The sequence below is a fragment of the Dendrobates tinctorius genome, unplaced genomic scaffold (genome assembly GCF_039654945.1).
Source record: "Dendrobates tinctorius isolate UK_male_01 unplaced genomic scaffold, ASM3965494v1 ptg000129l, whole genome shotgun sequence".
NCBI classification, from domain to species: domain Eukaryota; kingdom Metazoa; phylum Chordata; class Amphibia; order Anura; family Dendrobatidae; genus Dendrobates; species Dendrobates tinctorius.
The window spans coordinates 29,373,297-29,384,976 of record NW_027361797.1 but is presented as its reverse complement, the minus strand read 5'-3'; the positions used below and the strand labels follow the sequence as shown (position 1 = coordinate 29,384,976).

The 11,680-nt window shown below is 48.5% G+C and overlaps 1 protein-coding gene across 4 annotated transcripts in view; it reads right to left on the bottom strand.

Moving 5' to 3' along the window:
* Positions 1-462: 462 nt before the first annotated feature.
* Positions 463-11,680, bottom strand: part of GSPT1 (G1 to S phase transition 1) — a 49,774-nt gene continuing 38,556 nt past the window's right edge. For all 4 annotated transcript variants that reach the window (XM_073542900.1, XM_073542899.1, XM_073542903.1 and 1 more), the window contains exon 15: positions 463-2,241. In XM_073542900.1, coding sequence (XP_073399001.1) covers positions 2,189-2,241 — 53 coding nt within the window. In that variant the 3' untranslated portion in view covers positions 463-2,188. The remainder of the gene's footprint in view (positions 2,242-11,680) is intronic.

The window sequence follows — 11,680 nt, the reverse complement described above, 5'->3', positions numbered from 1 at the left end:
AGAGGAGTGAAATTGTGAAAGGGAAAAAAAATTTTTTTTTTTGGTTCGTACGATCAATATCATGTAAAAATGACCTAGCAATCAGGTTATTACAGTTACATCAAACTTTTGTGAAAAAAAGACTGAATTCCCCCATTCTTTGAGTTAGAGGGCTTGGGTTTTTGGTTTTTTTTGGCATGCTGAGCTGTACTTTGGTGCTGGTATTCCCTAGAAATGCAACTTTTAAGATGTAAAAATAATAAAAAATAAATTCTAGTTGTAAAAATGACATATACCCAAAATAGTTGAATGGTATCAGATCATAGTACTGGCGGTGACCATCTTTGTTTCCCTTTCTATCCTGCGAATATCACAAAGATCATTGAATTGATAAACTTCAGTGGGGATGGATCTATGGAAAAGTCGCCACCTATGCACCTATCACATTACAATTAATCTAAAGGAAAAAAGCGACTCCACATCTTTGCTGACATAATAAAATTTATTTCCATTTTCATGCATTACGGCAGCTACAAGAGTAATCATTTGAAACTGAAGGACAATAGCTTTCTCTGGTCGTACAATGTAGCCTCATTTGTGAAATGAATGAAAAGAAAAAAATCCACAGATACAAAGAATCAAATGGGAGTTAAACAGGTTTTTTTCCTTTTAATTTCCAAATTTGCAGCCACTGTGTCAACTGCGGATTATTCTTAGAGATCGAAATTGTTAAATCTGAATACATTTCACCGTTATGTCAATACAATCTGAAGTAAAAAAAAACAAAACAAGTCTTAGGAAGGAAAACAAAATGCCAATTGAAGAAAAAAAAAAAAAAAAAGCATATATTACCATTTTTTTTAATTTTATTTTTTGGCCCCTCATAAGACTCTTGGGAGCTGGAAATAGCTATGCTATTGCTCTTCATATCCTGAGGATCGGTGGAATAAAATAATTTCTAATGCGTCGCTCCGTAATTTACCAGAGAAGTCTCTAACTTTCAGTTGTAGACAGGCTGAACTCTTGATATGCAAAGTTTACACGTGGCGAGAAACTACCTATCTTCCAAATCCAAAAAAAAAAAAAAAAAAAAAGGTACAATATGTGCAAACTTGTATGAGCTCAGCAGTGATAGTCCTCAGCTCATCTCAGACACTTTAAGCAGCAAGGAGAAGCATTCAAGCCTTTACACAAGGCTCAACTATGACCGAGAAATTAACCCTTCCCAGGTAGTAATTAGAGTGTAGCTCTTTGGGGCGGGGGGTGTTGGATCTACCTAGGTCTTTGTCGTAAATTGGAAATTTAAATATTAAACAGCCATTCATACTTCTTTATGATTTTGGAATTACTACTGATTGATGGCCCGGAGCGTTTTTCTCCCCAATTTTTGCTTTAATACACGTAGAACACAGTTTCAGTCAGATCGTCTGCCATCTAGACTGTTACCGCCTTAATTGCATCAAGTTTGCTCAAATTTTTGCCTCTTTCCTAGGAACAAAACTGCCCTTGTTATGTGAAACTGGGTGGTATTAGAAGTCGTTTCATATCTTTTATATAAATGGACCTCTGAAGATAGGCAAAAAGAAAATAAAATTAAAATAAAAGCCATTGGGCTAATAAAATAGTTGGAATTTAAATTAAAAAAAGTTAACGCAGCAAGTGTTACATTCAGATAAAAGAAAAAAAAAAAAAAGAAAAATAAAGCATTCGAAAGCAATTCAATACTGGAGAAAAAAAAAAAAAGATTTTTAACTGACATTTTATTAAACACTGTAGTTTTCTCTGTAACATGTGCTTACACACTCCGAGCGGTCTGCTTAGAATTATGTGTTTATGTACTGGACATGACAGGGTAGTATTGCATGTTTAATAACCAAAAAAACAAAAAAGGAAAAAAAAAATAGGTTTTCGTTACCATAGGCAATTTTGTCCACATCACTTATGAAGCTATTGCCAAATAATTTCCAAAAGGTCGCAGAATTTGAAAAGGGAATAAAATAAAAAGATGTAGAGGAAGGGAATTCAACAGTGGCATAGCAGAGCTCTCAATATGAGAAAGCTGTCTATGTGGACTTGTCGTTTTCTGCTGTATTTTTTTCGATTAAAAGGGAACAGAGTTCGTCAATGGGCTGAAAATAAGAAGGCGATGTGAAGTAGGCTTCCGTAGAGTCAATATCCTCACAGCATTGTGCAGGGTCAAGAGGAAAGCTTAATCCTTTTCTGGAACCAGTTTCAAGACCTTTCCAATTGCAATGGTTTTACCTAGAAATCACAGCAAGAGAAAAGTTACTAACAAAGATCAGTGCAAATCTCAAGAATATTCAACCCAACACAGATTTAGCTCCGGAATCCCCCAGAAAATGCCCTAAATGCTCAACAGAATGAACCTACCCATTTCTACTATGACAAAATGACTCGCTGTTCGTAAGCTCAGTCTTTCAAGACGTCAAGCGGTTAACAGAAGTGATGTTTTCCATTGTGAACACAGGATTTTTTGGTTGCTTACTGAAAATGTTGTTTCTCGGAGCCTACATTGGGAGACACAGGAACCATGGGTGTATGTTGCTGCCACTAGTAGGCTAACACTATGCACAAAAAAAAGTTAGCTCCTCCTATGCAGTGTATACCCCACCGACTGGCACTAGGTTACTCAGTTAGTGAGAAAGCAGTAGGAGAAAACAAGATAAAGGAACAGACAACTCAAACCGGAACAATAGAACACAAGAGAAAGAACAAGAGTTGTTAAACATGGGAGGGTGCTGTGTCCCCCAATGAAGGCTCCGAGAAACAGATTTTATGGTAAGCAACCAAAAATCCTGTTTCTTTATCGCCTTATTGGGGGACACAGATTACCATGGGTGTATGCTGCTGCTGCTAGGAGGCTGACACTATGCAAAAAACAAGAGAATTGACTCCTCCCCGGCAGTATACACCCACCGACAGATACCAAGTACCTCAGTTTGTGCTTAGTGTCTGTAGGAGGCGGACCGGGATCTCCCCAGATCCGCATCTAACCATTTTCTTTTAGGTTTTGTGTGTGTGTATTAATCTTTTCCCATTTATTTTCCAGATTCTACACCGGGAAACAGGGGGTCAATGTTCACCCTGCTTTCCCATATCATGCGGCTGAGCGAGCAGTGTGGTGTCGCCCACATCGCAACTCTCAGTACCGCAGGCAGGACTTTTTCCATATCACCATTCGGTGCTATGGGCGGACGACAGGTGGCCGGTCCTTGCCAAAACATCTCCTCATCCCTATCCCAGGACAGGGCTGAGAGGAAGACGGTGGTCGCCATCGCTCCCAACAAAAGGACGCCGTCTTCTACGTGACACGGGTAAGAGGACCTCTCCCAGCGGCCTGTTCCCTACTCATGCCCCTGTGGCCCTCCTCTTCAGGGACGTCAGGTAAGATCCTGAACGATCCCTTAGCCCCGCATGTCTCAGGAAGCAAGAGTGGAGATCAGTCTGCATTTGAATCTCCCGCCCCTACTAGTCGCGCGTCTCTCATATCAGCCGCGCTCCCTGTTAATACAGAGGCACATAACACCGGGGGTCTTCCTGGGCTCAGGGGGCTCTTTATTATTTGGCAGGGTAGCGCAGGCTCACCTTAATTAGCGGCGCCGCGGGTGTCAGTGTAGAAGCTCGGGCGGGGAGAGAGACCGCTCTCACTTTCACTTTCTCTTTCAGCCGCGCTTTCTCTTTCCCCGCTCTGAGCGCGCTCCCTGTTACACTGGGCGCGCTTTCTTCTCTGAGCGCGCGTTTTTCTCGCGCCCTCTCCACCCTATCACAGCTTGTCTTTCTTTTTAGGTGATGTCACTCTCTCTTTTACCGCGCCCCCCCTCTGCTATTGCCAATCTCCTCCGTGCGCCAAATCCCGCCCTCCGGACTCACAACCAGTTCTCTCCTGCAATTTTCTCTGCTTCCTGCGCTGCTTGGGGGACACGTCAGGGTCCGGCTGCTCGTCAGATTCTCGGTAGGCTCGGCGCTTAATGGCAAATTGGCCCCCCTCTGCAGTTCTTTTCTGTGTAATGCAGCCATAAGGCGTATCTTTTCCTGCAACAGCTTTCAAGCCCACCGTTTCCCATTACGCCTGTGCACGCGGTAACAAGAAGTGGGCTTCAGGTCAGTCATCTGTCCGTCCTGCAGCCCTTCATTTATGTCGGCCTCTCAGGAGCACATGATTCCCGGGATGAGGGTACTTCCCACCTTCCAGAGTGGGCCGTTGCAATGTCGCAGTCGGTCCCCGATCTGACTAAAGTCTCTGAGTCCCTGGTCCAGGTCTTAGAACGTTTGCCTCAGTTATCTACAGCCACCTGTGCACCGACCACCTCTCAGGGTGGGTCGTCCGCACCTGACCGCGACCTTCAGAGGGACAGGCCGAGTAGGATTTCTAGGAAGCGTGTTCTGTCTGGCTCATCTTCCAGTTCGCTAGGCCCGTCGGCTTTTCCCAGGTGTCCTTCTCCATCTTCAGAGGACGACCCTAGGTCTGACGACGATCCCCAATCGGGATCTAGTTCAGAGGCAGATAACATATCTAAAACGCGGAATATGGTCGATAGTCCTCTTTCTGCCATCTTCCAAACTTTGGAAATTACGCAGGACAAGCCTTCTCAGGAATGTTCTATTCCATTTAAACGAGCGAAGCCTCCATCCCGAACCTTTCCGAACCGCAAGGAGTTCGATACTACTCTAACCAAACATTGGGAGCACCCTTAACAACGCTTTTCAGGCCGCAGGTACTTAGATTTCCTGTATCCCTTTGATGTGGATCTGCTCACAAAATGGACCAAAGCCCCCGAAGTGGTTCCTTCCGTCTCTCGTATAGCTTCTAAGACGGCTCTATCCCTGAGCTTCTCTCTGTCCTATTTTCACTTCCGCCTGGGTGGCAAAAGTCATTTCAGCTTGGGCAAAAATTCTTCACAGAGGCATCTTAGCGGCAGCTCCCCAGGACGAGCTGGCAGATCTAGCAGATCAAATTAATCATGCCGGTAAATACCTCTTAACCGCCTCCTTGGATGTGGCTGGGTGCGTAGCAAGGGCTAACAGCAACATAGTAGCCGTACGCCGAGTCCTTTGGCTAAAGTCATGGAATGCAGATACCACTTTTAAAAAGTTGCTTACCAATCTGCCTTTCCATGGTCCTCGGCTCTTTGGAGCCAAGCTAGATGAAATAATTTCGGATGCCACTGGTGGTAAGAGCACTTCTCTCCCTCAGTCTAGGCCAAAAAGGGTTTCCGGCCGTTTAGGCCCTTTTGTGCCTTCTCGTCCACAGAAAAATCTACCCAGCAAGATCGGCCTTCCGGCTCTACGGAGCGAGAGCAGAAGAAGAGGGAAAAAAAAAACAAAAAAAAACACATCTTATAAACCTGCTCCCCGCTGGAGATCTAGAGGACAATACTCCAGGTCTTCAGGTGTCCGTTCCGATAGGTTCTCCTCCAAGTGACGGGTCACCCCACCTGGAAGTTTTTCCAGGGTGGGAGGCACTTTCCTTTTTCGCGGACGCTTGGCTGTCTGTTGTCGACGATGCTTGGGTCAGGGAAATCATCGCATCCGGATGCAAGATCGATTTTGCTTCCCAGCCCCATCTCCTCCCTTCTTTCCGCCGGAGTGATTGTTTCCGTTCCCTCAGACGAACGGTTTTCAGGGTTCTACTCAAATCTTTTCGTAGTCCCGAAAAAGACGGGACCCTTCGACCAATCCTGGACCTCAAGTTGCTCTCTCGCCATGTGAAGATTCTCCACTTCAAAATGGAGTCTCAGGAAAATCTCTATCAATTCACGGCTCTTCCCTTCGGCCTAGCCTCTGCTCCCCGTGTTTTCACGAAGGTGATGGCGACGGTCACGGCCATCCTTCGATCCAGGGGGATTCTTATCATCCCTTATCTGGGCGATCTCTTGATCAAAGGCTCGTCCCTTCAAGACTGTCTCCTGAGTCTTCACATAACCCTGGATACCCTCGGCCGTCTCGGATGGTTAGTCAACAAGGAAAAGTCCATTCTCAGACCCACTCAGCGTCTGACCTTCCTAGGCATGGAACTCGACACGAATCTGCCCCGGGTGGTTCTTCCGAGGGAAAAAATTTGCGCCTCTGTCCAAAGAAACTCAAGCCCTCAAACGGCTGAAGCCCATTCCCCTTCGGCTCGGCATGAAAGTTCTGGGGAAGATGGTGGCTTCCAGGGAGGCAGTGCCTTTTGCAGTTTCATCTTCGCCCCCTTCAGCTGTCCCTCCTCTCAGCTTGGGACAAGACGACGTTGTCCTTAGACCGCCCCATTCTCCTCCCTCTCAGAGTGAGGCATTCCCTGACTTGGTGGGCAATGCCTACGTCAGTCCTGCAGGGGAGGTCCTTCCTCCCGCTCCAGTGGCAAGTCATTACCATCGATGCCACCCTTCTAAGTTGGGGAGCGGTTTTCCATCAGAGAACGGCCCAAGGACGCTGGAATCCACAGGAAGCCCTGCTCCCTATTAATCGTCTCGAAATCAGAGCAATCTTCCTGGCCCTTCTTCGCTGGCTACCTCTTCTCGTCGGCAAGCCGGTCCGCATTCAGTCGGACAACGCCACGGCTGTGGCGTACATAAACCATCAGGGCGGCACGCGCAGCAACCAAGGATGTCAGCAGTGGCCAAGATACTGCGCTGGGCAGAACGGTACGTTCCAACAACCTCCGCTGTGCACATTCCAGGGGTAGAAAACTGGGCAGCCGATTTTCTGAGTCGTCAAGGACTAGCGTCAGGCGAATGGTATCTTCAGTCCACGGTCTTCGATCAGATATGCCAGCGCTGGGGTTATCCGGATGTCGACCTCATGGCATCTCGGATGAACCACAAGTTTCCACGTTTCGTAGCCAGGTCCAGGGACCCTCTAGCCGTCGCTTGCGGTGAATTCCGTGGTCCCAGTTCCAACTTCCTTATCGGTTTCCACCTCTTGCCTTGATCCCAAGAGTGGTCAAGAAGATAAAATCGGAAGGGTGCCAGTGATTCTTGTGGCTCCAGACTGGCCAAGGAGGCCTTGGTATGCGGAACTGGTGAACATGCTCGCGGACGTCCCCTGGAGGCTTCCAGACCGTCCGGATCTTCTCTCGCAAGGCCCCCCTTTACCACGAGAATTCTCGTTCTCTGAATTTACCGGCAGGGCCATCGAGGCTGCAATCTTAAGAGATTCAGGTTTTTCAAACCAGGTGATTCAGACGATGATCAAAGCCAGGAAACCAGCCTCTTCCTTTATCTACCTTAGGCATTGGAAGGCCCTTTTTCCGTTGGTGCGACGATAAGAGTCTTTCCAATGTCCTTTTCCATTCCGTCCATACTGGGTTTTTCTCCAGTCTGGCTTAGATTCGAGTCTATCTCACAGTACTCTCAAGGGCCAGGTTTCTGCTTTGTCTATCCTTTTTCAAAGGGAGCTCGCTTCCTTACCGCAGGTTAAGACATTCCTCCAAGGAGTCGCTCATGTGGCTCCTCCTCATCATTCACGATAGAACCGTGGGATCTCAATCTCGTTCTTAGCGTTCTCCAAAAAGCACTGTTTGAGCCCATCCAGGACATTCCTTTGTCTTTTCTGTCATGGAAGGTAACCTTTCTAATTGCCATAACATCCATCAGAAGAGTTTCTGAATTAGCGGCCCTGTCATGTCGTTCTCTTTATCTGGTCCTCCATCAGGATAAAGTCGTCCTCAGGCCCGTTCCTTCTTTTCTCCCAAAAGTGGTATCCTCCTTCCACATCAACGAGGATATAGTCTTCCATCATTTTGTCCTGCTCCTTCTCACCCTTTTGAGAAGTCTCTCCACAAACTGGACGTTGTTAGAGCCTTGCGTGTTTATCTCGCTAGGACTGCTTCTTTTCGTCAATCCGATTCATTGCTGGTCATCTCTGAAGGTCACCGGTAAGGGCTTCCGGCATCCAAATCCACGATCGCTCGCTGGATTCGTTCTACTAGGATTCGTTCTACTATTCTGGAAGCATACCGTCTTCAGGGAAAAACGGCCGCCTTCGGGAGTGAGGGCTCACTCCACCCGGGCGGTGGCAGCTTCGTGCACCGTTCGGCACCAGGCTTCGGCTCTGCAAATTTGCAGGGCCGCGACCTGGTCGTCTTTGCATACGTTTGCGAGGTCCTACAGGGTTCATGCCCAGGCCTCGTCTGATGCAGTCGTTTGGTAGGAAGGTCCTGCAGGCGGCGGTGGCGCATCGGCCGACCTAAGCCCTTCCTGTTCTTTCGTTCCTTATTGCTGTTCCCGCCCTTGGGACTGCTTTGGAACGTCCCATGGTAATCTGTGTCCCCCAATAAGGCGATAAAGAAAGATGGATTTTTGGTTCTTACCGTAAAATCTCTTTCTTGGAGCCTTCATTGGGGGACACAGCACCCTCCCTGTTTAAATTGTATCGTGTTGGGTCCTTGAGTCCCTTGTTCGGTTGGTACATACCATATGTTTATTGTTCCGTGGCTTCTCCTACTGCTTTCTCACCAACTGAGGTACTTGGTATCTGTCGGTGGGTGTATACTGCCGGGGAGGAGTCAATTCTCTTGTTTTTTGCATAGTGTCAGCCTCCTAGCAGCAGCAGCATACACCCATGGTAATCTGTGTCCCCCAATGAAGGCTCCAAGAAAGAGATTTTACGGTAAGAACCAAAAATCCATCTTTTCTCTATCATCTTTAGTGCAGGACACAGGAACCATGGGACGTCCCAAAGCAGTTCCTGGGGAGGGAATATGAAGTTTCATTCAGGTCGGAGAACTCACCACTGCAGCCTGCAAGATCCGCCTAGGCTGGCATCCGCTGAAGTGTAGGTATGGACTTTATAAAATTTGGCAAACATGTGGATGGAAGACCAAGTTGTCGCTTTGCAAAGTTGTAGGGCAGAAGCCCTATGGTGCACCGCCCAGGAGGCACCCACTGCCCGGGTAGGGTGAGGCACTCTGTTCTTGACCCGGTAAGCCTCCAAAATTGCCATTCTGATCCAGTGAGCAATCGAAGCCTTAGAGGCCAGAAGACCTCTGCAAGCACCATCAGGAATGACAATGACAGTCTGTTTTCCTAAAGGGGGTGGTCCTGGCCAGATAGAGTCCCACCACCCTCACCAGGTCCATTTTGTTTAATGAACACTCCAGAGGATGAGCCAGAGCCGGACAAAAGGAGGGGAGAACGATATCCTCATTTAGGTGGAAGGCAGACACCACCTTGGGAAGGAAGGAGGAAGCCTCAAAACCCTTATCCTGGTGCAGAAAAAAAAAAAAAGGGGATTGTGACAGGAAAGGTCCACCAACTCCGAAATGCGTCTAATGAAAGTGATGGCCACCAGAAATGCTACCTTCCAAGACAGGGAAACCTCTCGGAGCAGTTCACAGGGAGGACTCTTCAGAGCCTCCAGAACTAGTTTGAGATCCCAGGGGTCCACAGGTGTCCTGTACAGGGAAGCCGAATGCGCAACCCCCTGAACAAAGGTTCTAATCTGAGAACGGGAGGATAGATTCTTCTGGAAAAGGATGGAAAGTGCTGACGCCAAACCCTTTAAAGGAACTGAGGGCCAGACCAGCGTCGTACAGACCAGTCTGAAGAAAAGCCAAGAAGGAAGGCAGAGAAAAGGACATAGGCGGAATGCGTTGAGACTCACACCAGCGGAAATAGGCTTTCCAGATGCGATAATAGACCATGGAAGATGACTGCTTCCTAACCTGGATCATAGTGAGAATCACCCGATCTGAAAAACCGGACACTTAGCACTGTGGTTTCAACAGCCACGCCGTTAAATTAAGTGACCGAAAATTCTGGTGGCAGATCGGACCCTGGGATAGAAGATCTGGTCTGTCTGTGAGCCTCCAGGGGGCGTCCGCGAGAAGATTGACGATGTCCACGAACCAAGACCTTCTGGGCCAGTCCGGCGCGATGAGAATGACCGACACCCCCTCCAACTTGCTCTACAGCCTTGGAAGAAGGGGGAGGAAACAGATAGGGAAGCGCAAACTGGGACCAGGGAATGGCCAGTGCGTCGGCACCCACCGCGAGCGGTTCACGGGTCCTGGAGACGAAACGTGGGACCTCTGTTCAGTCAGGACGCCATAAGGTCCATGACCAGAGTCCCCCATCGAATGCAGAGCTGATGGAAGATCTTCCTGATGCAGGGACCATTCTCCTGCCGCGAGACCCTCTCGACTGAGAAAATCAGCAGCCCAGTTGTCCACGCCGGGAATATGAACTGCAGATATCGCAGGACCAGTCGATTCTGCCCAGAGAAGAATCTTTGTTACATTGGCCATTGCTGCGGAACTCCGGGTCCATCCCTGGTGATTGACATATGCCACTGCTGTGGCATTGTCCGTCTGAACTCGGATTGGCAGGCCTTTGAGAAGCATTTCCCAGTGGAGGAGGAACAGAAGAATAGCCTTCAGCTCTAGGATGCTGATCTGCAGAGGGGATTTCTTCACTGACCAACGTCTTTGGACAGTCAGATGACGGAATACTGCTCCCCAGCCGAGAAGGCTGGCATCCGTCGTCATCACTTGCCAGTGGACGGGAAGGAAGGACCTGACCTGGAGGATGAGAGGGGAGTCCAGCCACCATCTGAGAGATCGTTTGACTTTGTAAGAGAGCCGAAACGGACAATACAGGGAGAGAACAGACCTGTTCCACTGTGAAAGGATGGCAGGCTGAAGAGGTCTTGAGTGGAATTGGGCAAAAGAGATCGCTTCCGATGCTACCACCATCCTGCCTAGAAGATTCATGGCTGAGCGGAAGGAAGGAAGCCGAGTGCTTTGTAGAGAGCGAACTACCTCCTTTAGGATTACTCTTCTCTTTGGGAAGAAAGACCCTTGTACTACGGGTGTCGAACAGCATGACTAGGAAGATCAGGCGTTGAGTCGGAACAAGGCAGGACTTCTTCCTGTTGACAAGCCACCCGAAACGGGAAAGGGTGTCGAGAATGATGGCGAGGCTGTCTTGGGCCTGAGAAAAGGACGGAACCTTGATGAGGGTGTCGTCGAGGTATGGGATGAGGACAAGACCTTTGATTCTCAAAATGGCCATCAAGGCTGCCATGATCTTGGTGAAAACCCTTGGGGCAGTTGCAAGACCGAATGGAAGGGCGACAAACTGGAAATGATGCTGATATACTGCAAAACGCAGGAACCTCTGATGCCCTGGGAAAATAGGGACAAGACGATAGGCATCCTGAATGTCTATGGAGCACAGGAATTCCTGCGCCTCCATGGAAGCAATTACAGAACGAAGAGACTCCATCCTCCATCCTGAAATGTCTCAGGTGGACTCTCCTGTTCAGCAACTTGAGATCCAGGATGGGCCGCACCATGCCATCTTTCTTCGGCACCACAAACAGGTTTGAATAAAAATCCATGAAGCGTTCCTGCTCCGGGACGGGCACGATCACCCCTGAACTGAGGAGGGAGGCGATGGCTGCAAAGAAACCTGAGACCAGGGAAGGATCCCTTGGAGGACGGGATTCGAAGAATCGATTTCCGGGCCACGAAGCAAAATCTATTTTGTATCCAGAGGATACGATCTGACTCATGCATCCTCTGCCGAAGATAGCCAAATGCCCTTGAAAAAGAGAAGACGACCACCCAGCTTGGGAGATACGCCGGGACCATGACACGAGTCATGTCGAGGAAGATCTGCCAGGCCTAGAATTGGTGGGTCTACCCTGGGTGCTACGGGAACGCCAGGAAGGGATGGCTTTAAAAGAAACCTTCTTCCTA